This window comes from Rhincodon typus, chromosome 17 (assembly GCF_021869965.1).
Source record: "Rhincodon typus isolate 14 chromosome 17, sRhiTyp1.1, whole genome shotgun sequence".
Lineage (NCBI taxonomy): Eukaryota > Metazoa > Chordata > Chondrichthyes > Orectolobiformes > Rhincodontidae > Rhincodon > Rhincodon typus.
In genome coordinates, this window is record NC_063348.1 from 26,507,446 (window position 1) to 26,532,666 (window position 25,221).

At 39.8% G+C, this 25,221-nt stretch overlaps 1 protein-coding gene and 1 long non-coding RNA gene across 2 annotated transcripts in view; one reads left to right on the forward strand and one right to left on the reverse strand.

Annotated features, from left to right (window-relative positions):
• Nucleotides 1–1,104: 1,104 nt before the first annotated feature.
• On the forward strand, nucleotides 1,105–23,836 carry LOC125485230. Its single transcript, XR_007263967.1, has 3 exons — nucleotides 1,105–1,209; nucleotides 22,280–22,385; nucleotides 23,634–23,836. It is a non-coding gene; the product is annotated as an uncharacterized LOC125485230 (long non-coding RNA).
• The window catches only part of swap70b (switching B cell complex subunit SWAP70b), a 107,308-nt gene continuing 101,820 nt past the window's right edge, over nucleotides 19,734–25,221 (reverse strand). Inside the window, exon 12 of the mRNA XM_048607108.1 lies at nucleotides 19,734–23,712. Coding sequence (XP_048463065.1) covers nucleotides 23,600–23,712 — 113 coding nt within the window. The 3' untranslated portion in view covers nucleotides 19,734–23,599. The remainder of the gene's footprint in view (nucleotides 23,713–25,221) is intronic.

A 25,221-nucleotide genomic window follows, 5' to 3' on the forward strand; every position in this document is an offset into this window, starting at 1 on the left:
GCAAGATTCTGAGGGGTTTTGACAGGTTGCGAACTGAGTCAATGCACCTGCTCTTGGGAAAGTTTAGAACTAGGAGGTATAGCTTTATAAAAAAAAGTTGGAAATGAGGAATTTCCTATCTCTGAGGACTGTTAATCTTTAGAATTCCACTAGCCTGGAGAGCAGTGGAGGCTGTCATTGAATATAATCAAGGCTGAGTTAGACAAATTAGTGAACTAAAAGGGAGTTGAAGGTTATGACGGGAAAGTAGATTTGAGACTTGAGTAGGCAGTCAGGTCAGTGTGGCTGGGAGCAGGGGCTGATAGCTGTGGTGCTTAGCACAGTCACAGAGTCAAGGGTATTCATCAGCCTAACATTTCCTGGGAAAGGATCCAGGCGAGTCCCTAGGTGCCCTTGTGATGCAATGGTAATGTCCCTACCTCTGGACCAGGAGACCTGGGTCCAAGTTCCATCTATTCCAGAGGATGTGCGATAAAATTTCTGATTAGGAAAATATCTCAAGATGAGTCCCATATATCTGGCCCAAATCTCTGACCCTCAGCACAGCTCACAGAGGGTCCAGGGTGAAATACTTTATCGTACATGTGTAGTACTGTGCTCCTAGAAGAAATAACAGGCAAAGTAAAAAAAAAATCACTAAATACCAAAAGAAACATTGTACGGCTAGGTCCTGAAGTACCTTTCTCGGCCAAAAAAACTTTAAAACAGGTATTCAGTTGCAACATGTACATACCTAAATGCTCTTATTCATAAACAAAATATCCTTTAGATAACGTAAAAAACAGAATAAATGCAATATATAGCACATGTTGGAATTACAATCATGCTACGCTCCATCTAATGGCAGGAACTCGTCAGTGCAAGCAGAATTACCTGCGCTGAACAACATCTGCCACCAGGTGGAGCCCAGGACTTCAGTGCAAGTTGAGAATGGCAGCCAGAACAGGAAAAAAACACTAGAAAGTTTAAAAGGGGTCACAGAGGCAGGAGGTGAAGAGGGTAAGAGGGAAAGGGACAGGAAGTGAAGCAAGGTCACGGACTAGAGAGATAGTAGGAACTGCAGATGCTGGAGAATCTGAGATAACAAGGTGTAGAGCTGGATGAGCACAGCAGGCCAAGCAGCATCAGAGGAGCAGGAAGGCTGACGTTTCGGGTCTAGACCATGTGATAAAGATCTTGAAAACTGCCAGCTACAGAACATGAAGTCTGGTGAGTAACTTTAAACTGAAACTTTCAAAGTTAAACAACTGTACTGTTAATATCTTTTTCAAGATGTTAAAATGAAACTGTTACTGAAATTCATATCGTAAACTTACTAACTCAAATTACCCTGGAGAAGCCAAGAATCTAAAAGATTTTAGCATCAGCTTAAGCAAGCCACCTCACACAGCTACAATGCAGTGGCTACACAAAGTGGTGTTTTCCATTAGCCATATCCGACTAGTCAATCCAAAGGAGGAACATAAATGTATAAATTATTGTGTTGGTCCAATGCCAACAGTCAGTCAATTATCAAGACCACATACAAGGCATTTCAACAAAGTTGTCCATAGCTAAGAATAAGTGATTCTGTATGCAGGCCTCATTTTAAATTTGTGATTCAATTTAAAAATAACTAATAGCAAACTTTAGTCTTAAACGAGAACAGGAATTTTTTTTCAACTACAAATCACTACTAGTCTACATTAAAAATCAACTAAATACATTGAAGGATTAAATGCTAATTAGGGTAAAAGGTGGAATTCAGTCAGTCCTTTAGCATGTTGTTTCAGGCCCAGTGTAATGGTAATACCACTGGAATAGTAAGCTGAACCTAGGTTACTGTTTTGGGAACATGAATTCAAACCCCATCATGGCAGTTTTTTTTTTAATTCATTCACTGTGGAACGTGGAGATCACTGGCTGGCCAGCATTTATTGTGTGTCCCTGATAGCGATTGATACAACTGAGTGTCTTGCTAGGCCATTAAAGAGGGCAGTTGAGAGTCAAATCATATTGCTGTGGATCTCGAGTCACATGTAAGCTAGATCAGCTGTAGATGTTACATTTCCTTCTCTGAAGGACATTAGTGAGTCAGATGGGTTTTTCCAACAGTCAACAATGGTTTCACGTTCATCAATAGATTCTTAATTCTAGGCATTTTTATTAAATTCAAATTCCACCATTTGCCATGGTGGGATTTGAACCTGGGACCCCAGAACATTAGCTGAGCCTCTGGATCAGTAGCTCCTCAATAATACGACTAGATCATCGTCTCCCCTAGATGATAGTGAAATTTGAAATCAATAAAAATAAGGAATCAAAACCTAGTCTAATGGTGACCCCTATCAATCATCAATTTAAAAAAAAAGGTCCACTTATGTTCTTTAGGGAAGAAATTTTTCTGTGCTTACCTCGTCTGATCTACACACAAGTCCAGATCTACAGCAACATGGTTGACACTTCACTGCCCTTTAGGCAATTAGGGACAGGCAATAAATAATGACCTGGTCAGTGACATGCACATCCCATAAACAAATTTTTAAACATTAATTTCCTATTCTCACCTCTAAAAAGACCAATGTTCATTTTAACTGCTCCTTTACTTGTTGTACATTTGTCGACATGATGTGGACGTGTCGATGTTGGACTGGGATGGACAAGGTCAGAAATCTCATGACACCAGGTTATAGTCCAACAGGTTTATATGAAAACACAATCTTTCGGAGCCTTTCTCCTCCTTCAGGTGTTAGTGAGAGAGGTAGTATCAGACACAATTTAAGTAAAAGATCAAAGGGTCACACCACTGATCAGAACATATTAAACAAACTTGAGATGCTGTTAAATCTTCAATCAGTTACAAGGTTTTAATTGATTAATATGTATATGTAAATCCCCAAATTCCCATCAAGTTATTGTCCTGAGAGAACTAAAAAGGTTTTATCAGTGTACAGAAGATGTGACATTTTAGGTCAGACAATGCATATTAGGTGTGAAGCCTTGTTTAGAATCAGTTTTGATTTGGAGTCAGACCGATTTTGCTTCTAAAGTAGGAATTTATAAAGCAGCACATTGACTGTCAATAAATTGTGTGCTTTTTGAACAAAAAGATATAAATTCACCTCATAGATGTGTGTGACGATAGTGTCCATGTCAAAGATCTGACATGTCTCGTGTTGTGGTTGATGTTGTCTTGAAGTCTGGGTAGTTTGCTGCAAACAATGGTCTATTTAAGGTTTGGCGGTTGTTTGAAGGTGAGAAGTGGAGGTGTGGGGAAGATCTTTGCAAAGTGCTCAGCGTCATCGATAATGTGTTGAAGGCTGCGAAGAACATCGCGTAGTTTCTGCACTCGGAAGCATTGGACAATGAAGGGTACTCTATCGGATGTATCCAGTGTCTGTCTTTTGAGGAGGTTGTTACGGTTTATTGCTGTGGCATGTCGGAACTGGTGATTGATGAGTTGAGCATCGTATCCTGATCCTACGAGGGCATCCCTCAACACCTTCAGGTGTCCGTCTCGCGCTTCCTCATCCGAACAGATCCTGTGTATGCACAGGGCTTATCCGTAGGGGATGGCTGTTGTAATGTTTTGGGTGGAAGCTAGAGAAGTGCAGCATCATGAGCTTATCTGTAGGCTTGCGGTAGAGTGAGGTACTGAGGTGTTTGTCCCTGATGGAGATGCGTGTGTCCAAGAATGCGACTGATTCTAAAGAGTAGCCCATGGTAAGTCTGATGGTGGGATGAAACTTTCTGATCTTGCTTTGTAGCTATTTCAGTAATTCCTCGCCATGAGTCCAAAGGAAGAAAATGTCGTCAATGTATCTGAAATATAGCGTTGATTGGAGGTTCTGTGCAGCAAAGAAGTCTTGTTCGAGCCTGTGCATGAAAATGTTGGCATATTGGGGAGCAAGTCTGGTCCCCAAGGCTGTTCTGTGTGTCTGGATGAAGAACTGGTTGTCAAAGGTGAAGACGTTGTGGTTCAGGATGAAGTGGTCGAGTTGTAGGATGGTGTCTGAAAATTGGCAGTTGGTGGTATTGAGTACTCAGGCTGTTGCAGTGATGCCGTCATCATGGGGAATGCTGGTCTAGGGAGCTGAAAGATCCATTGTGATGAGGAATGTTCCTGGCTCAACTGATCCGTGGGTGCTGAGTTTCTGTAGGAAACCTGTAGTGTCATAACTGAAAACTGGGGGTTCCCTGCACAATGCGTTTCAAGATGCCCTCTACACAGAGAGGTTCTCACACAGGGTCCCATTGCCTGATATGATGGGATGTTCAGGTGTGCTGGCTTTGTGTATTTTTTGGAAGGCAGGAACTTTCAATGTCCATTTTTATATTTTTTGCTAGTTTTCCTTCATACTTCACTTACTCTTTCTTTTTTGTTGTTCTTTGCTAATTTATAGGATTTTACCAATCTTAACATTTACCACTAATCTTAGCAACATCTTTTTGGTACCATCCTTATTGAACAACAGATGCTGCTTCCTTCCTGTAGAGTCTTTCTGTCTCAATGGAAATTCTCTTTGTTGGGTGTTAATAAATAGCTCCATAAAAATGTTTGCCACTGCTTCTCCACCATCTCACATTTTATTTTCCCCAGTCCCTTTTGGCAACTCAATCTTCATACCTTGGTAGATGCCTTTAAGTTTAAGATTAGCTTCAGGTTCTCATTGCCCACCCTCAAACTACTTGAAAATCTGCTATGGTCACTTTACTTGGAGCTTATTCATTAACTCTCATTAAACATCACTATATCAAAAATAACCTGTTTTATGGCTCAGACCAGAACGTATCGTGCAAGGTAAATCAAACAGATCATGAAGTTCTATATTATGATCACTGTTACCTAGAGGACATTAACTAATTCTGTCTTATTACACATAACCATGTCTCAAATACCCTGCCACACATTTAATTCTGATCGAATAGATCTTAGGCCAAGTTGCCTGTGGCTCAGGTAGTAATTCCAAAAATAAAACACAAGGTGGTAATATTAAATTTATCATCTAACTGCATATACTTCCCCGGTAGAACGTCTTTCTCAGTCCTACTTATGTTGTTGGTTCCCACATGGATGACAATGACTGGATCCTATACCTCCCAATCGAAGTTTTCTTCTGGTGTCCTTAACTCTGGCACAGGGTCAGCAACACAGACTTTGGTACTCATGTTTTTGGCTGAACTAAAGAGTCTTTAGCGAGAGATTCCCTACAACTACATTCCTTTTTATTATCCCCACCTGAATAGCTCCTTTTACTAGAGGAATTATGGTCAGTTTACTCATCCTCAAGTCCCAGCTTTTCTTTACATTAACTGCAGGAACATCCTCCATTGCTACTTTCTGGATCCCTGAATCTGCCTCTTTTACAGTCACATCTACTTTCCCTCAAAAATTGGAAACAACTATCCCAAATGGTGGGACTACTTCCTGGAACCAAGTCTCCAGGTATTAATCCCTCATCATGAGGCATTGCAGTGACCAAAACTTAAACTCCAGCTCAACAGCTCCAAGCCAAAACTCCTTGAGCTACAGACACCGAGTGCAGATGTGGTTACTGTAGATCCCACTGGTCTCCACCAGCTCCCACGTGGTACAGAAGCAACACAACTGCCTTGTCAGTGTTCTTCTTAGTTATTTTGAATTTTTATTAGGATAGATTAGAAATAATCAATAATCCATCTTTATATTATGATCTTAACTATAAATGTTTGCTATAATTTGAACATAATAGACCAGATTTTTCAAGGAGCAACATTACAGCCAAATTGCCACTTTGACGGGTCCTGTGAAAGGAGAAGTGTGTAAACTAAATGTAAGGTCAGCGCCTCAGGGAGGTTATAAAGCATTTAGGGTAGGCTGGGTTATCAGATGTTGGAGGGGCGGGGAAGAGGTGGTGGGGGACTGTCAGCTTCTGGATGGGAGGTGGTATCAGGTCCAATGGTAGGTGGCTGCAGGATTAGGGTCCTCGTGGTGTAAGGGGTTTTTCATTTGCTCATGGGTGATTCTTGTTACCTTGAGAATGTGGTGATGAGTTGCCTTCTTGAACCGCTGCGGACCACATGCTGTAACTTGACTCACAAAGCCCTAGGGGAGGGAATTTCAGGATTTTGACCCAGTGACAGAAGGAACGGAAATATATGTCCAAATCAGGATGATGAATGGCTTGGAGGGGAACTTGCAGGTGATGGTGTTCCCCCGTATCTGTTGGCCTCGTCCTCCTATATGGAAGTGGCCATGGGTTTGAAAGGTCCGAGGAAGTGTAGTTGGGGGAGGTGAATGGTGAGTTGAGGGGTCAGTTTAATAGTTACCAAGCAGTTAGGCTCTAGGAATTAGATCTTAATTATCTAACATAATCTTAACTATTAAGATCAGTGGAACCCTCCGAATTCTCGGAATTAAATGGATACTTTCAGAGGGTTCCAGGTGTAAGGGAATTTCCCATCAGAATCTTCAATTTCCGGGACAATTCCCACACAGTCTGCTATATTTGGGATTCCACAGAGTCCCAACACACAAAATAAATGACTGACCATCTGGTCATTATAAAATCTGGGCTGACACTTGCATCTTCCCAATACCAATTTAACTTGCTGTTGTAGTTGATAGATAGAGCGAGAAAGTCATACTCACCAATTACCTGTTTAATGCCTCCAGGCTTTAGTTCTTAGGTCTCAGTCTCCTCAACCACTTATTTGACTCACTCCTCTTTTATAACAGACCAGCACAATGCCACCACCCTCCTTGCACCAAATTCCCACAGTAAGCACTCAGTTTTGCTGCACTCACAAAAGATGCCATTATAATCCAATTTCCTTCGTGTATCTGCAACACGTCCTGTATGTATTTATTTTATTGCAACTTTTTTTTTCCATAATCAACCTGTTCAGAGATATCATTGTACATAAGATGGGACTTGAACCCTGACCTCCAGGTCCAGGAGTAGAGACAGTACCATTGTGCCACAAGGTGGCACCCTCATGTCCTGTATTTATTCTGGTTAAAATTCCAGAGAACTGAGTCGGCACTGTTGGCTGGGGAACTGGTCATAACTGGCTGCAGTACTGTGATAATTTTTCTTTTGTATCCATTTGTGCTGTGTGGACTGGCAGCCTGCTGAGATAAGAATATTTAAGCATAAGCTGTTCCAGTGCTTGAAACATTTTTGCTGCCTAGCAACATGTGCAGCACTCTCTTGGAGAGTTTTAATAGGTGACCCAGATCAGTTCAAGACTGTGAACGCGAGTTCAAAGTCAGTCTTAGTCTGAGTCGGAGATGATGATTCCATGTTGATTGAGGTAGTCAATGCAGAAGGTTACATCTTCAGGCTGCTGGTCAGGTACTTAGAAGCCAAGGGAAAAGGCTTCAGGTAAAGGCACTATTGTCTGCAGTCTCCAAGAAGGCAGGATTCGGGAGATGTAATGAGGCACTGGGAGGATGGCAGGAGGTCATAGGTGCTTGTGCTGGAGAGGGTTAGGTCTCCAAGAAGCCCATGGAGCCATCGATAGTTCAATGTAGCAGAGAATGGGGGGATGGTGGTCGTGGTGGTAATGAGGGGATGTGGGGGGCTGGGGGTGACTAAGTTCACAAGTAACATTCCTTGGTCCAAGTGAGAAATATCAGAATTGACAGGAGTCTAGGGGGAAGTGCAGCTTAGTGCAGCTGCAAATGTGAAGTCCAGCCTCATGAATCTAGCGGGGTGGGGGAGTGGGAAATCAAACGCCAAGAGGTCAGCCGTTTTGAGCATTCCATCATGGAGTGAGGTTCAAGGCTTTCAAAAGTGAGAATTGTAATTGTAAAGGAGATAAACTTTAATCTCAATTTTTATCTATTTTAAAGATTAAAAAAGTTACTGATCTTTAACCAGGTTATAACAATTTGCTGGTCTTGTCTGGGATTTACCTACTTATCTGCAGGTACCACTTTACACAGCTTGTTTACTATTGAGCCTAAAAGAAACTACAGATAACTTCTACAGTTAATCTAAATGCTGAACACAAACATGACTAGATTTTAAAAGAGTGATCAATCTTTAAAACAAGCTGCCACCTTGGTATGAACCTACATCCCACCATGATTTTCTTGCAGCTGAATTTAGGATCAATGGACATGCAGAGGGCATATTTGCTGCACATATAGATGCAGTGTGCAACTCCCAGACAGAAACCTGCATTAGATGCAGAACAGATGTAACAAAGACAGGAAGAGGGCAAGAGCAAATCTGCCGAGTTAGAGAGTGGCATCAAGTCGCAAGGGTGAGTGCGGTGACTTGTTCACCTTTGACTTGGGTTTGAATACAACCGCTTACTGTGGTTATATACTTATCTGCACTAAATGCTGTTTTGCAATTTGATGATGTTTGGGTCACAGGAGAAAAAAATTTAAAACTTCAACTGGAAACAATGCTGCATCCTTTACTCCCTTCTAAAAGTGATTTTCTTTCTTAAAAGTGGTGGTAATCCTTAAACTAAATGAATAGTGGATTACTACTTCATGATCACGGATGGATCTTGAGCTAAATTTCACAAGTGTTGAGTTATGGCTGTAATCGTCCAAGCCCAGCTGATCTGATAGGAGATCGACAGATATGTTCACAATTTAGAAGGATAGTGTGCTGGTTTAACAGCAGGGCCTAGAGAGAGTGGGATGGAGAGAGATGCAAGCAGGAGACAGGTCAGCTCCTTTCATTGCAGGCTACAAACAGTGGAGTGACAGTGCAATGGAGAGCATCACTAAGGGCCACTTCGAGAGAGGTCCTGCTATTCTATAAGTATTCGATCCTATGGAGGCTGCTGTTGCTATCATGGGAAAACACAGCATTAGCAAGTGTAAATTTTGAAATTTGGTGCCACAGCAGAGTTTGAAAGCAACTTTTGTATCTCTCTTCTTTCAGTATTGCAGTCAGTCATCTCCTGAAGATGATGACAAACTCATGCAGCATTGTCTAATTAGTAAATTTGCCAAATACTGGTCATTGTTTGTCTATTCTGACCCTGGCCTGCTCTGGATATTCTAGATTCTTAAGAAGATGTGATGCTCATGCCAAACAGCGTGATGAAGACTAGTATAATTTGCTTTTCCATGTCAAATACTAAAAAACAAACAAACAGAAATCCAAGATGGTACTGGGCATTTTCAACAAGCACAAGTGAATGAAGCAAATAGATCTGCCTGGCAATGTGAAAAATTGCCATGCATCTGTTGTATGCAAAATGCAGGAAAAATCCAAGCTGGCCAATTATCGCCCGTCTATTCTCAATCATCAGTGAAGTGATGGACGGTGTCATCAACAGTGCTATCAAACAGCACAGGCTTAGCAATAACCTGCTCAGAAATGCCGACGTTTGAGTTCCACCAGGGCCATTCAACTTCTGACCTCGTCACAGCCTTAGTTCAAACATGGACAAAAGAGTTGAATTCCTGAAGTGAGTTGAGTGTGACCTCCTTGACATAACTACATTTGACTGATTATGGCAGCAAGAAACCCAAACAAAACTAGAGTCAATGGGAATTATATTGGGATTGATAAACAGCGATGAGGGTTTGATTTGATTTATTGTCACATGTACCAAAATACAGTGAAAATCTTTGCTTGCAGGCAGTGCAGGCAGATCATAGTAAGCAGGACATACAGATCATAGGGTGAAAGAAAAACTTGGACAGAGTAAAGAATACAGGTCATGCCACACAGGACACATATGAGGCAAGGTCGACACTAACAAGATCAGCATTAATTGAAGTTAGAGAGGCCATTCATCAGTCTAATAATGGCAGGGAAGCTGTTATTGAACCTGCTGGTACGTGTGTATCTTCTGCCTGACTGTAGAGGTTGTCGGAGAGCATTACTGAAGTGGGAGGGGTCTTTGATGATGTTGACAGTCTTTCTGTGGCAATGAGACATGTAAATAGAGTCCATGGATGGGAGGTTGGCTTCTGTGATGGTCTGGGCTGTGCACACAACCTTCTGTAGTGTCTTATGGTTCTGGGCAGAGCAGTTGCCATACCAGGCCGTTTTGCACCCGGACAGTATGCTTTCAGTTATGCATCTGTAGAAGTTGGTGAGGGTCCTTATAGACATGCCAAGTTTCCCAAGCTGCCCGAGCAAGAAGAGGCGTTGTTGTGCCTTCTTGAAAGTTGCATCTATATGGGAAGTCCAGGACAGGTTGTTGGTTATCGTCACTCATAGGAACTTGATGCTTTCAACGTCCTCAACCTCCCCTTTGTTAATGTAGAAGGGGGCGTGTTCTCCTCCTTTCTTTCTGAAGAAAATCATCAGTTCTTTAGTTTTGCCAACATTGGGAGAGAGGTTGTTATCATTGCACCACATCACCAAGCCTATCTCCTTTCTGTATTCTGACTCATCATTGTTTGATATCCGTCCTACCACAGTCGCATTAGGAAACTTGTAGATAGCTTTCGTTTGGAATTTGCCTACACATTCGTGGGTGTACAGGGAGTACGGTAGGGGGCTGAGAACGTATCCTTGGGAAGGCTTCAGTCGAGTGTTATCATGGAGGACATGCAGTTGTCTACCTTCACTGATTGTGGTCTACAGGTCAGAGTGGGAGGAATATAAGTGAGGGTTGGATTATAATCCCTTCTATCCATACTGTTAAAGAGATTTGATTTTTCATGTTTGGAGATTTGATAAAGTCCCCTACAGGAGGCTAGTTAGAAAAAATAAAGCACATGGGACTGGTCATAATGTTCTGGCACGGATTAATGATTAGCTAAGAGACAAAACAGTGTAGGAAATAAATGGGTCAGTCTCATGTTGTCAGACTGTGACTATTACGTACTCCATTGATAAGTATTTGGGCCCCTGGCTCTTCATAATAAATAATAATGATTTGAAAGTGGGGACTCAAGGGGAAGTGATGGCCTAGTGATATTATCACTTGACTGTCAATCTAGAGACTCAGATAATGTTTTGGGGACCCAGGTTCGAATCCCACCACAGCAGATGGTGGAATTTGAATTCAATAAAAAAATTTGGAATTAAGAATCTAACGATGACTGTGAGTCCATTGTTGATTGTCAGAAAAACCAACCTGGTTCACTAATGCCCTTTAGGGAAGGAAACTGCCATCCTTACCTGGTCTGGCCTCCATATGATTCCAGGCCCACAGCAATGTGGTTGATTCTGTACTGCCATCTGGGTAATAAATGCTGCCTAGCCAGCAAAGCCCTCATCTTGTTAATGATGAAAGAAAAAAATGTAATGTTTCCAAATTTTTGAATTTACAAAGCTAAGTGGGGATGTGTGTTGTGAAGGTGTAAGGCAGCTTCAAGATAATTTGGACAGGCTTAGGGAATAGGCTAGAACATGGAAGATGGAACATAATGTGGCAAAAATTGTGTGTTACACACTTCGGTAAGAGGAACAGATATGTGGAATATTTCTTAAATGGTAAGAGGTGGAAAAGTGTAAATGTACAAAAGAGACTTAGGTGCTGTTGTTTATAAGTCACTGGAGATTCACATGCAGGTGCAGTAATCTATTAGGGAAGCTAATGGAATGTTAGCCATTCAGTTGGAAGAAGAGTTGTGTACAGGAGTAGTGAAGGCTCACTTCACTTGTGTAGGGGATTGATTAGATCGTTCTGTGATGGTGGGACGGTCTGAAGCGATATTGAGAAAACAGGGCCTGTATTCTCTAGAGTTTAATAATGAGAGGTTATTTCTTTGAAACTTACAAAATACTTAAAGGGATAGACAGGATGTTGCCCTTGGTTGGGAAGACTCGAGGCAGGGACACCACCTAGGTCTGAGTGGAGAATAAATGATTTTACTCAGAGGGTGGTGAATCTTTGGAATTCTCTCCTCTCGAGGGCTGTGAAGCTCAGACCTTAGGTATGTTTAAGGTAGAAATTGATAGATGTCTGATTGTCAATGGTGGACAGAGTTTTGGGGATGGATTGGGTAAAAGTCTGCTCGATCAGCCATGACCGGATTGCATGGTAACAGGATCAACGGCCTCCAACTGTTCTTATCTTTTGATCTCCAAAGAGACAGAATCTAACCGTCGGCCTTTGATGTTCAATAGCATTAACATCTCAATCTACCATTATTAACATCTGGGGGGGTGTTAAACCATTGACCAGAAACTGAACTGGATTAGCCATATCAATACTGTAGCTGCAAGAGCTGTTTAGAGGCATAGAATCTTGCAGGTTTTTGGTAACATAAGATGAACCATTCACACCTGCAGGGATGTCATTGTCATTATGCTTCTGTTAAACCGGATTGAAATGCTCAGTGAATTTCAAAAAATTCTGTGATCCTTCTTAAGGAAAGTCTTCAGCTGTTTCGTCACTGAACTCTCCTCCAACATAGGGTCAGAGTGGGGATGTCCATCGACAGTTGCACAATGTTCAGCCCAATTCATGATTCCTTGGATACTGAAGTAGTCCATACCCAAATGCTATATACCCGCATGATATCCAGCCTTGGGCTGACAAGTGGCAAATAACATTCACATCACACAAATGCCAGGCGATGATGAGAGTCTAAAATTGCCTGTTGACATTCAATGGTGATCCCATCGCTGAATTCCCCACTATCAAACATCCTGAGAATCATTATTGACGAGAGGTTGAACTGCACAAGTTTTATAAATACTGTGCCTGCAAGGACAGGCCAAAGGCTAGGGATTCTGTTTCCATTTCTGAGGATTGATTGTCCACCAATATCCATTACAAACTCACCAACTCTGTTACCTCAACTACATTTCCTCATATCCTGCTTCCCATAAAGATTCCATTATCCCAGTTTTTCCATCTCTTTCATCTGTTCCAATGACATTATCCTCCACCAGCATGTTCTGTTTTTATCTGTTACAAAATAACCAGAGTAGAGGATTGTAAGGTATCTCCTGTGGCTCCACTATTTACGGTATTATGATCCATGCTGATGTTACTACTTGACAAACCAGATCTCAGAATGAAATCTGGCTAAATTATAATACGTTAAATTTTCAAAATAGATTTAGAAAGCAAAATATGATCTAATATGGCAGTCTTTCACTGAAACAAGCACACAAAGCTACAGATTTGATTTTCACAAAACAGGAGTTCATACAAGAGAAGTTTCTAAAAAAGCTAAATATAACAGTTTAAAAGCTTTCAAATAGAAAACAGAATCTATCTGCTCCCCAGCGCTTCACAGTTAATCAAAAATGCCCTTCCCTTGATGTCTCACAGCACAGAACCTAGACTTCCTCACTCCCATTCTGAAAGTTTTGACAAACTGATTCCCTTACGTCGAGGTTATTCCCTTAGCTGCTTTGATCTCTGTTTCTGCGAGAAACTATACTTGCATCTGACCCAAATCATGTCTCCTTCGAATAGAAGAAAAAATTTCCCATCTCATTTTTCTAAGCTAAAAATCAAGCCTAAACTCAAAAGCAAGCTAACATACTTCAATGTTTTCTCTCTTCTTTGTAAAACTCCAGTGTTTGAACAAACCTCCATTGACTCTCCAGGAAGCCTTCACTAGCTGCCCTTTGACACATATGGTTTAAAATAATAGTTCCAGAGAAGACTGACCTAATTAACTACTAAACATGTTCAAACATACATATGCCACTTGTTTAGTATACAATCTCTTAAAAAAAAAAGTAAAACATATACTTTTTAATCACAGTGACACTTCCAGTCTAAGACCTGTGTTGTGAAATTCCCTTCCTAAACTTCCATTGAAAAAAAAGGATGGCAAAGCTTTAATCAGCTCTCCTAATTCCTCGTTCAGCATTGATTTTTGTCTAATGACATTTGTCAAGTCTTTTAGAGCATTTTCCTTGTCAAAGATTCAATGTAAATGTAACTTACTAAACACCAGGGATATAATTTGACTTTTCACCTAAACATATTAGCAAGTTGAGTGTGAAGGAGCGGTAGCTGCTAATGCTAATTTAAGCCAGTATGTAAAGTGCCAGTATGTATGACAATGCTTCTCCTGGAGTGAACAGTACCTGCACAATAAAATGCTTTTCAAAGAGTTTTTCTTGCTTTCAAAATGTTAGCACTCAGTCATTCTGTCTCCTGCTACGTGTGAAGTGCCAGTGAGCCCATTTGGCAGCTACAGCAACCAGCTGGTATTGCATTCAACTGCATGTTTTTGAATCACTGGTATATTCTAACTACAACCTCAGGGCCAACTGTAGCTTTTCTGATGAAGGGTCTAGGCCCGAAACGTCAGCCTCTCTGCTCCTATGATGCTGCTTGGCCTGCTGTGTTCATCCAGCCCTGCACCTTGTTGTCTCTGTAACTTGTAATGCTGTGAATCTCAAGCAACTTGTTATTTTATAATTTCTGTTCAGTAGTGTGGCATGTTTACATTGAATTGAATGGTTCAGAGGATTGCAAAGGGTAGATTGGCACTGTTGGGCTTAGAAACAATTCATTCATCCCAATAGATAATTATTAACTATTCAGAATTCATTGAAGTCAGTTGATTAAATCTTTTTACAACCAGTGATACCATTAATCTCCATATGCAATCATAGACTATCCTTTTGTCATGTGTACTCAAATACAGACATACAGGAGTACAGTGTAAAGTTTCACAATGTCGCCTCTTATGGCACCATCTTAGGTACAAGTACCTAGGTACAAATCTTAGATACAAAAAAAGGATTAAAAGAAAAAGTAGTTTCAATACTTTACAGAACTAAGACAACAGTTAAAAGGATAGTCATTAGTCATGTAAACAAATTACACAAACATTAAATTGCAGTAGCTGAGCACAGGGGCTTCCACATGTGTCTGACCGCCCACACCAGACCCCAGTCCAACAACCGTCCCCGTTCCGCTCTAAGCCTCCAGTCCACTCCACACTGGCTCTCAGCTCTCCAAGGTAAGTTTGCTGCAGGACTCACTTCCCCTCGGCTCCAGGACTCACCAGCTCCCCCGTTCTGCTCCAGGTAAGTCAAAGTCATTAGTTGAAACAGTTGAAAAGAAAAGAGAATGGGTAGAGCAGAGAAGCTCCGGCTTGAATGTCCTACTCTGCCACCATCATGCATGTCTATTACAACTAATCTGCTAAACTGGAGAGGAACACTAAACTAGCACAAGGGGAAATAATTCAATTGTATTCAATCCAAAATAGATGCAATGATTTGACCAAATCTGGGAAATATCAACTATACAATTGCATGACATAGGAACACATTAAATTTCAGCATCTGTTCTTAGGTAAATATTGAGAACTCCCTAACACTATTATGGCACCACCTCTGGTGGGTTTGTCCAGCCAGTGGCACTAGGTTGTGGGTTGGCAAGGTTTGATACTCATACTGTCTCAATGTTAGGGCGTTGGCTCTGTGTGACAGCTTTCTCAATTTTGGTACAAGGCATAATGAGGAGTTTGCAGGGTCAAATTAAACAGCTTTTGTCATATCTGCTGTTGTGTTTAATGTGAATGTTATTTGATTGATTTTATCATTCTTTGTATTCTCTCTACTGCCTCATTAAACACAAAACAGCTGACTAGGCCATTTCAGGGACAGTTAAAAGTCAGCGATGTCTGGAGCCACATATTGGCTAGACAACAGAACTACAGTAGGTGTGTAGCTGTGCACGAGAAGTATGACCAATCCAAATTTGCCAATTACTACCCCATCAGTCTACACAGTCAAACTGATGGAATGTGTCAGTGACATGCTATCAAAAGACACCTACTCAGCATTAACTGACATTAAGTTATTGTTCTACCAAGGACACAGAATCGTAATTATTACAGTGCTTTAGGCCCATCATGTCAGTAGCAGATGTCATTACAGCCTTGGTCCACATGTACAAAAAGTTAAATTGAAGAGGTGAGACGAGAGTGCCCGACACATCAAAGCAGTATTCATTCAAATGTAGCATTTCAATAAGCCCTAAAAGTTGAAATCAATGGGAATTGGGAGAGGGGGACAGCATGCACAATTTGATTTTCACCTGCATGGATCTCCAAAGGACAGCAACTTTCAGAACCAAACAACACAATAACAATTAGATAACCCCACCCCCTTTATTCATGATTTAAATATGGCCAGGACCCTGGAGAGAACTCCACAGTCAATTTTGAATTGTGCCACAGGGTTTTTTTCTGTTCACCCAAAAGGGCACGAGAGCTCAGTTTTAACACCTCACCTGAAGCACAATACCTCTGACAGTGCAGCATTCCCTCAATACTGCATTGGAGTGACAATCAAGATTATGCTCAAATCTCAGAAATGGGTATGCTAGAAATTAAACCACAGCTGATTCTAGTTACCGGTTTACCTTGGTCTTCTTGAAATTAATGCTGTGCCATACGATAAATACGGACCAATCAACCCACAAAAAGATGAGCACTTGTCAGGATCCTTACCATATCCAATTGACTTCCTTTGCCAGCTTCATCAGAGCCAGAGTTCAGCTTAGTCTAGTTCAGCTTAGTCTAGAACCAATTCGTTCTCAACCATCATGTATACCATTCGTCCCACATCAGGATTGAATAGTTTCCACAAAACTAGATTAAGCTGGATGGATGGCAGAACTAAAAACAAATATCAACTTCAACCAAATTGGAGCAGAAAAGAAGTATGAAATTAACTGGGAAGAACTTTTACTTGTCACACTATAAATGATTTACATATTTGGAAAAGTCCCTCTGCATTTCCGACCACAGCTCAAAAAGTGTTTTTGTTCTAAACAAGCAAGTTACTTCCTTAGTTTATTTTGCCATGTTGCTGCTTAGATTTCAAACTGCAACAAAAAAACAGCTTGTTCTAGTATCCACAGTGTTGTTTGGGTTTTCTACTTAATGAAATTAAAAGAAAAACAATGGAAGACTCACGCACTGGTAAAATCTGGCTCCACTTCCTTCCTTCCTGTCCTTATGCTGAAGGTTTCCTGAAATTTACACGTATTCCAGTGCAGATGTAGTTCTTGAAAACATAAAACTCCAAGATGTAATAAAGAAACCAAGAGCTGAACACTGCATGACGGTCAAAACAGGTTCCTCAACTACCACAGCAAGTGAGAATTCACTGGAATTAGGCAGCAGAACAAATCTGATTAACCCCACCTGCTGAAGAGCTGATTCACCATTCAGTTCACCTGGGCCAGGTCTTCACTTTATGGCATTAAACTGCAAAGGGACCCTCTAGTGGCGGTGGTAGTGTCCCTACCCTTAAACTGAGACCTGGGTTTAAATCCTACCCGCTCCGGAGCTGTGTAATAACGTCTCTGAATAGATTGATTTGGAAAACAGGTTAACTGGAAGGGGGCTTATAATTCCGATTTCTACTCTGAAATGAGATCAGAAGGTTTTTACAAACAAGGAAAGCAATGCAGACTACTGGCAATAGCACTATCATAAAACCTTGGCATCGCTATCATTGTCCAAGTTTTTCACCCATTTTCAAATGTTCCAGTCAAATAATAGGCACAACACTCCCTGCAAATAAAAAATACTGAATGACATGACACTGATCACATTTAATTTTGACAGCTTTGACGACGTACTCTAATTATTCATTTGTGAAGACAGAATTGATGAGGGGAAGGCAGATGAATGGGAGTGAGGGAAGCATGGTGGGATGGGGGCAGGAGTGAAGATGATGGAGAAACAGGTGGTGGATGATGTGGTGAAAGCAAGGTCAGAATGGAGAGATGGGAGCAGGACAGTGCAGGGGGTATGTGGAAAATGGAACAGTGCATGGGCAAGTAGTCAGGGGCTGGGTAGGAGGGCAAAATGAATATACCGGACTTGAGACATTAACTCTTTCTCGCTTCACAGATGCTGCCAGACCTACTGAGTTTCTCCAACATTTCCTGAGTTTATTTCAGATTTCCAGCATCTGCAGTATTTTTCTTTTATCTTCCAGTTTGAGTTAATCACATCCCAACATTTATTGGGCCTCCTATCTTTGTATTTGCTGAAATGTTACTACTTTTGCTTTTGGGACACCTTTGACAAAATCATTAATTACATTTCAAAAACATTAACGGCCTTAAGACTAAATACTGAAGCACTCCACCTATATCCATCTTCTTGACAGCAAAATTCTTAATTGTAAGTAATTATTTTTGTAACACTTTTTTTTAAAAAAGAAAGTTTGAACAGATTTGCAATAGTTTCACAAGCACCAGAAAGCCTCTGGTATCTTGGCCAAGCATGTAGCCAGCAAAGTCAGTGAGCATCAAATTAGTGGATAACGGAAGGCATTAATGACCTTATTCTTTCCCAATGTCCATTCATACACTTTCCAGCAGTGAGTGATCAGAACCCCAAGTTTTCTTCCTTCTCTCTTCCCCAGGTCTCTGAGGTCAATTCCACTATACTAAAGGAGATTGGTCAATTTAGCACTAACTAGGAATCAAGATTAGATCAAAACAGTTCAGTATACTTACCTGTTATTGCCTGTGTTGAGCCAACATCTGTGTGTGTGTGTGTGTGTGTGTATATATAATATATATATATATATACACACACACACACATATACAGCCACATACTTGATCCCCTATTGTAATTCAATACTTTACCAATGATCAACATGAAACCTTAAACATCTTTTGTTAACTCAAAACGTACAACAAACTGTAGAAATGCAAGAGGTGTATCTATAATTTCAAGAAAAAAGATTTACTTAGTTTTTCATGAGTGTTGCTCATTAAGCCATCATTTATTAACCACCTCTCTTTGCCCTGGAGAAGATGGAGGTGAGTTACTTTCTCGAACTGCTGCAGTTCTTGGAATACCCATGGTTCTCTAAGGGAGGGAGTTCCAGGATTTGAACCCAGTGACGGTGAAAGAATGATGATATTGTTTCAAGTTGGAATGGTGCATGGAGCGGAGCTTGAAGGTGGCGGTGTTCCGATGCATCTGCTGCCCCTGTCCTTTTTAATGTGGTAGAGGTCACAAGTTTGGAAAGTACTGTTGAAAGAACATTGGTGAGTTATTGCAGTGCATCTAATAGATGGTACACACTGTTGATACAGTGTCAGTAATGGAGAGACAATGGCGGTGGATTTGATGCTGATCAAGCGTGCTAATTTGTCTTGGATAGTGTCAAACTTCTTGAATGTTGTTGGAGCTGCACCCATCCAGGAAAGTGCAGAGTGCTTTACTGACTTCTGCCTTGTAGGTGGCAGACAGGTATTAGGGAGACAAATGGTGAGTTACTCACTGCAGAATTCCCAGCTTCTGACTTGCTCCCATGATCACAATATTTATTTGACTGGCCCAATTCAGTTTCTGGTCAATGGTAACCCCCAGGATGGAGGATATTTAGACTGTCATTTGATGGAAATGATTGTTGCGTGGAAGTTTGTATAGCACGAATGTTGCTTACCACTTAGAAGTCCACTGAAAGACACTGAACAGGTCTTTGTGAATATTGAAATGGGCTATTGATAAAACATCTCGTACAAAAGAGAGAAGGAAAAAATATCACATCTGCCAACTTAAGCTTCCCATTTCGGATAGCTATCCAAGGGCCTATATAGTATATGTACACACAATTGAACAGTACAGTACTGGAACAACTTAAATAGTTATCTCGCTCCCTCTCTATTGCACTTTGTTTGGCTCATAGTTCTTTAAAATAATGGATAGAAGTGTACTAGAGATGACAAGCAGATATAATCAGGCACTCCCACAGCTATAAATACAAAATTAATGAAATTACAGGACACTCGCATTAATATCTGATTATATTCATGAGTGAAAAACAGCAATGTCTGGGATAGAGGTGGTATTGTACATTACAGTGAGAAACCATATTGAAATTTTTAAGTTCATATCATTTTTATTTTAGTCACTAACACTGTTTCAATGCTGAATTACAACTGGTTGCAAAATATCAACTTGCCAGTAGTTACAAATCTCTGACAGTGATATTAACCTGACCACATTAATAGTAAAATGTAAAGCGACTGCAGAAAGCAATTTTTACTCTAATCTTGGCACTTTAGATAAATGTCTACACATTAATCATGAATAAACACCAGCCATTCAGATGTTTAATGATCTCAGCTAGGTTTAGGATGATAAGGTGAACAATTGATTCCAGTTTCAAATAGTGGTTCAAGGCATGGAATTATGAAAGAAAACTAACCAGGAGCTGTATCACAAGTTTGCACAAAACCATTGTTAAAAGACAAATTGAAAATTAATAGCCGACCTCAAAAATGACAATTTTTAAACAAAGTCTAAAAATCAAATTACCATTAACTTTTAAATATGTCACTTCTAGACAAAAACAGTTGCAGAAGTTATACACTTTTTTTTCTATATTTCTTTAAATAAAATTATCATAGTATTGAATGTTCTTAGCAAGCTCAACACAACTTTCAACTTGGTTTCACATAGATATTACAAGTTATTTTTGTTAATTATTCAAATGCACAATAATTGAGTCCCAAAAGCTTTATCTTTCACATGTCCCCTGGAATCTACTGAGGCTGTACAAAATATCATTAATGTATATTAGAAGATTATAAAAGAAACTAGATTCAGTTTTCTAAATAAAACCTGCAAACCCTTTCTCTCCTTTGAGGGATGGCTGTGCCCTGATACTTTGTCCATTTGGCTACTGTTCACATGTCCCAATGAAGAAGGGTGGGGGAATATCTAAAGGAGACTAAGCCTCATCCAATGAGATAGTCACCAGGAGTGGGACACTAGAGACAGGGGTCAGCTAACTCAATGCAGACGATGGGTTGAATCTGTGATCATCCTGTACTGTAAGATTGAGCCACCAGCTTGACAAATATATATTTCAGTGCATTTCTTTAAATGCCGTGACATCGGGTCAAGAACATGGCCCTTGTAATTCATCTCAGCAATCTAACCAACTAACAATGCTTCATGAAATTTTTGACAGAATAATTTCCAATTGATTTATTAAATGAAAGAAAGCTACGACAGAACTTTGTTATGACCTGTTGTTAATATAAATGAATCTTTCTTGGCCACTTGCTGCCCCAACTTAGTCATTTCCTCCAAAGTGGATATTTCCACAACGTAACAATTTTGTTGTATTTAATTTGGATGTTATTCCATGTTTGTTTCACGCAAACAAAGGTGGTTTGTTTCTGCAAATAACACTGTGCTGAAAAGGCCAAAAGGTCAGTGATTGGATAATCTCTACAATCTAATTATCTACACCTAATTACATTGATCAGGGACTGCATATAAAGAAAACAATAGCTAGCAGAATTAAATTACATGCTAATCAATGCTACTGCTGCTCAAAACCTCTTGTGGATATCAGTAGAACAGATACGTTTAATTTTCAACTGAACAGAACAATGAATTTTGCCAAGTCTCTCTTCAAGGGATAGTGGCATTAAAACATGGTGTAAAATGCACAAGTAATGAAGCAAATGGCCAAATCTGTTTTTGCTTTTAATTCCTAATCTTTGTTTGGACACATATAAAAGCATATGCTCATGTTAAAAACCAACTCAAATTTAAAATTTTAATTAGCTTCATTCAAACAATTTTGTGGAATAATTATACCATCACTATAATTAAACAAGTAAATTTAAATGTTTATGAAACACAAAAAATGAAGCTACAGTCTAAATGTCTGCATAAAATTCAGTATTTTTATTGAAGGCAATAGTCTGGATTTTTAACTTTGAGACGTAGCAGGAATCAAAAATTCCAAGCATAGTGTGCATGCCTTGGGAAATTATGCCTGCACATCTTCATGGGGGGTGAGGCTGCAGCTGGGCAAGCCCACCTAGGAATGTGGTTGGAGGCTGTCAAAGGCACTGAGGCCTGTTGTTTAAAAGAGCAACTTCAGTGCCATAGGGTCATGCATATTGTTCTAATGAAAAAGGTGAAGGCTCTCAGGCCATATACACTCTCCCAGCTGCTTCCATGGCATACTATACCCCTGCACCCAACCCCTGTAATCCCTATGGTACTTCTAGATCCATTGGCTCATAATGCACTGTATAGAACCAATGGACCACTAGTTCAAGAATGCAACTTAGCTGAGATTCCATTAAACTGTTGAAACAGATAATCCTGGGGAAAGTATTGTTTTATTGACAGCTCAATAAGACAATGTTTTTCAGAACAAATGCCGTAGTTTCTGCTATTGAGACATTTAATGGCATGGATCAGCACTTTTACTCTCGTAGTAAAAAAAAGTCTTTTTTAAAATATTGCCAAGTTATGATTTAATCTTTTTAGAAGTATTTTTAGAAACAGCATCCTGTTTGCACTATAGGGTTCTTTGAACCAAACAGCATAAAAATGTCACAGCTTAGCATTTCGGGCATTTGAGGGACTTTTTGAACTTATGTTTTAAAAGGTTTCCTGGTACAGTCTGTGCTTCACGATTCCAACTCCCAATTCCACAACAATTACAAAGGAGCTGAAAATGCCTCACAAGCTGGAGTCAACTAGGATGGCAGGAGGTAAGTCCATAACCCGTACCTTCAACCTTAAAAGGCCTTGGTGAAAATCAGACAGCCCAGAACAGGGGTCAGGGATTCCCGATGCAGCACCTGTCCACCATTTTTAAAGGGCTTCCAAGTCATCCCAACTCAGCAAATAGTTTTAAAGTTTTTAACAGGTTCTACCCCGGGTAAAATTTTTGGCATGACTAAGTCCATGTCATGTTGGACCAGTCTCTCTAATCTGCAAGAAAGTCCAATTGTTCAGTGCACATTTTCATAATATCCGTTATTATTGACACTTCTATTTAAATCAATCCTAATTTAAATAGCCTAGTTATTTTAAGGTTTAGAAAGTATCACTTGTAAAACAAATAAGGAGCTATGCAAGAAAATCATACATTGTCATCTGAACATTTACGATCTTTTCGATACAAATAGTACACAACAAAAACCAGAATTATTACAGCACAGAAACAGGCCATTTAGCCCATCATATCTGCACTGGCTGTCCTTAAACAGAACATCAAACAGGTTAAATATTGCCAGACAAAGGTCTTTTGGCAAATTACATCAGTAATGACATTGTGAATATGAAAGGCAAGTTATTAAAAAAGTATAGGATTTCTTTTCTTCTTCCTGCAAATGGATAGCTGTCGATTGGAGTGCCTTGGGCAAATTTGTACTTCATGCATTCAGCATCACATTTTGTGAACACTACAGCCTTAGCTGACTGTTTTGTTACAGTTCTAATGGAGAGTAAAAGATTGTGAATTGAGATTAGTGCTGTGAATAAAACTAATAACAAAACCAATTTATCCTATGACACAACAAAATTACATAACTAAATCAAATCAGTCACACATCCAGCTCAGTGCAAAGTTAATACAACAGTGCAGCTAAGAACTGAAGCAAGCAAAAAAAAATCAGTTTCAAGCCAAGTATAAAAATTACAGAATGCTGAAAGCAAACTTTAAATGTATTTAAAATTAACTTGACAATATTTATTGAAAAGTCTAACAGAACTTCATATCAACTACAAACAAGCTGTCCTTTGCTCTGTGTGCCAGCATACATTTGAGGTTCCAACACATTAAGATTTTAGTATAAAATACTCCTTTGCATAACATTTTCAAAACAGTTCTGCTTCCACAATGAACATGTCCATAGCATTTTATTCCAGTGTGTAGCCTGTCACAACAGTGTAAAACTTTGATCTGTTATGAAATAATAGATTACTGCATTGCACTATTTTTCTGTTTTTGCCAGCTCTTTTCCCGCAGGTTCAACTCAGCCTCTGTGAAGGCAGCTGGTCCCCAATTAGTGATTAGCTGACGGCCCTTTGGACCTACAAGAATTAAAAAAACAAACAATGAAAAGGAGCAATTCAATATGCACCGAATACGAATAATATCTTAAATTAAATAATGAACTAAAAACTACACTGTGCATGTTTGAGGCCAAGGATAATGGGACAGGTAATAGTTTCACATTTTCCATCATTTTGATGAAATTATTGTCTCAATTTTCTTCTCTAGCTCATTTCCTTCTGACATCTGCTTTATATCTCCATTCTAACTTCCTCCCCATATGGAATCTACATGGTCTTAGCTACCCGGCATTAAAACAGTTTAGTGTTTTTCAAAACAAGATGAAATTGCTATATCATAACATTTTGCATGAAAGAAATTTTTTTTTTATTTATTCATGGGATGTAGGCTGCTATCTTAAACCTCTGGAATCTGCATGATGGAGGTGTATGCAGTGCTATTGACAAGGGAATTCCAGGATTTTGAGGTAACAGCAGTGTGTTTCCAAGTTTGGCTGGTGTGCAACTTGGAGGAAGAACTTTGCAGATGCTGTCTGTGTGCTGACAACCTTCATTCTAGGAGGTGGTACTCTCATGAATTTGAAAGATGCTGGCAAAGCAAGCTTGGCAGTTTGCTGCAGTGCATCTTGTTGATGGTGCACACTACTGCCACTGTGAACCTGTGCTGAAGGAAGAGAATTTTTAAGTCGGTGGATGGGATTCCAATCAAACAGGTTGCTTTATCCTGGGTTGTCATGAGTTTTTCTTCTTGAGTGTTATTGAATCATCCAGACAAGAAGAATATTCCATGACATACTGCTTTGCACATTGTAGATTTCCCTGCTTCTGATCTGCTCTTGTAGCCATAGTATTTAGTGAGGTCAGTCAGTTAAGTTTCAGGTTAATGATTATCCTCAGGGTGTTCATGATGAGGAATTTGGTGATGGCATTTTCAAGAGGTGATTAAATTCTCTTTTGTTGGAGGGGTTATTGTCTTGCAGTTGTGCACAACAATTATTACTTGCTATTTATCAATCCTAGTTTAAATGTTGTCTAGGTTTGTGGCATGCAGGCACACACTAATTCATATCTGAATGGAATTTAATTAACACTGCAATTAGTATTGGAGCATCGAGGATAATATTAAATCACTAGAAGGTGACGTTACATACTCCCAAACAGGTGCACAAATTGCTCTACTAGCAGTATGATAATAAGGTATTTGATAAAAGGGATAAGCGATCATAAAAGGAATAGAAGTGACATTTAAAGGAACAAATCAGGAGATAGTAGGAAATGAGATCAGTAAGATGAACTGCCTTTTTTAAAAAATAAATCAGAAATTCGGCACATTCTACCTAGATCAACCTGAAATTGATAACGTGTAATAACATCTCTGAAGTGGTTAATTAGAAAATAATGGCTAGAAAAGGGTTAACAAGCAGTGATTTGGTGCATGGTCAGAAGACCAACGACTGAAGGACAACTTTAGTCAACAGAAGTCATAAACAGACACGTGCCCAATAACAATTAAAAACCAAAAGAACT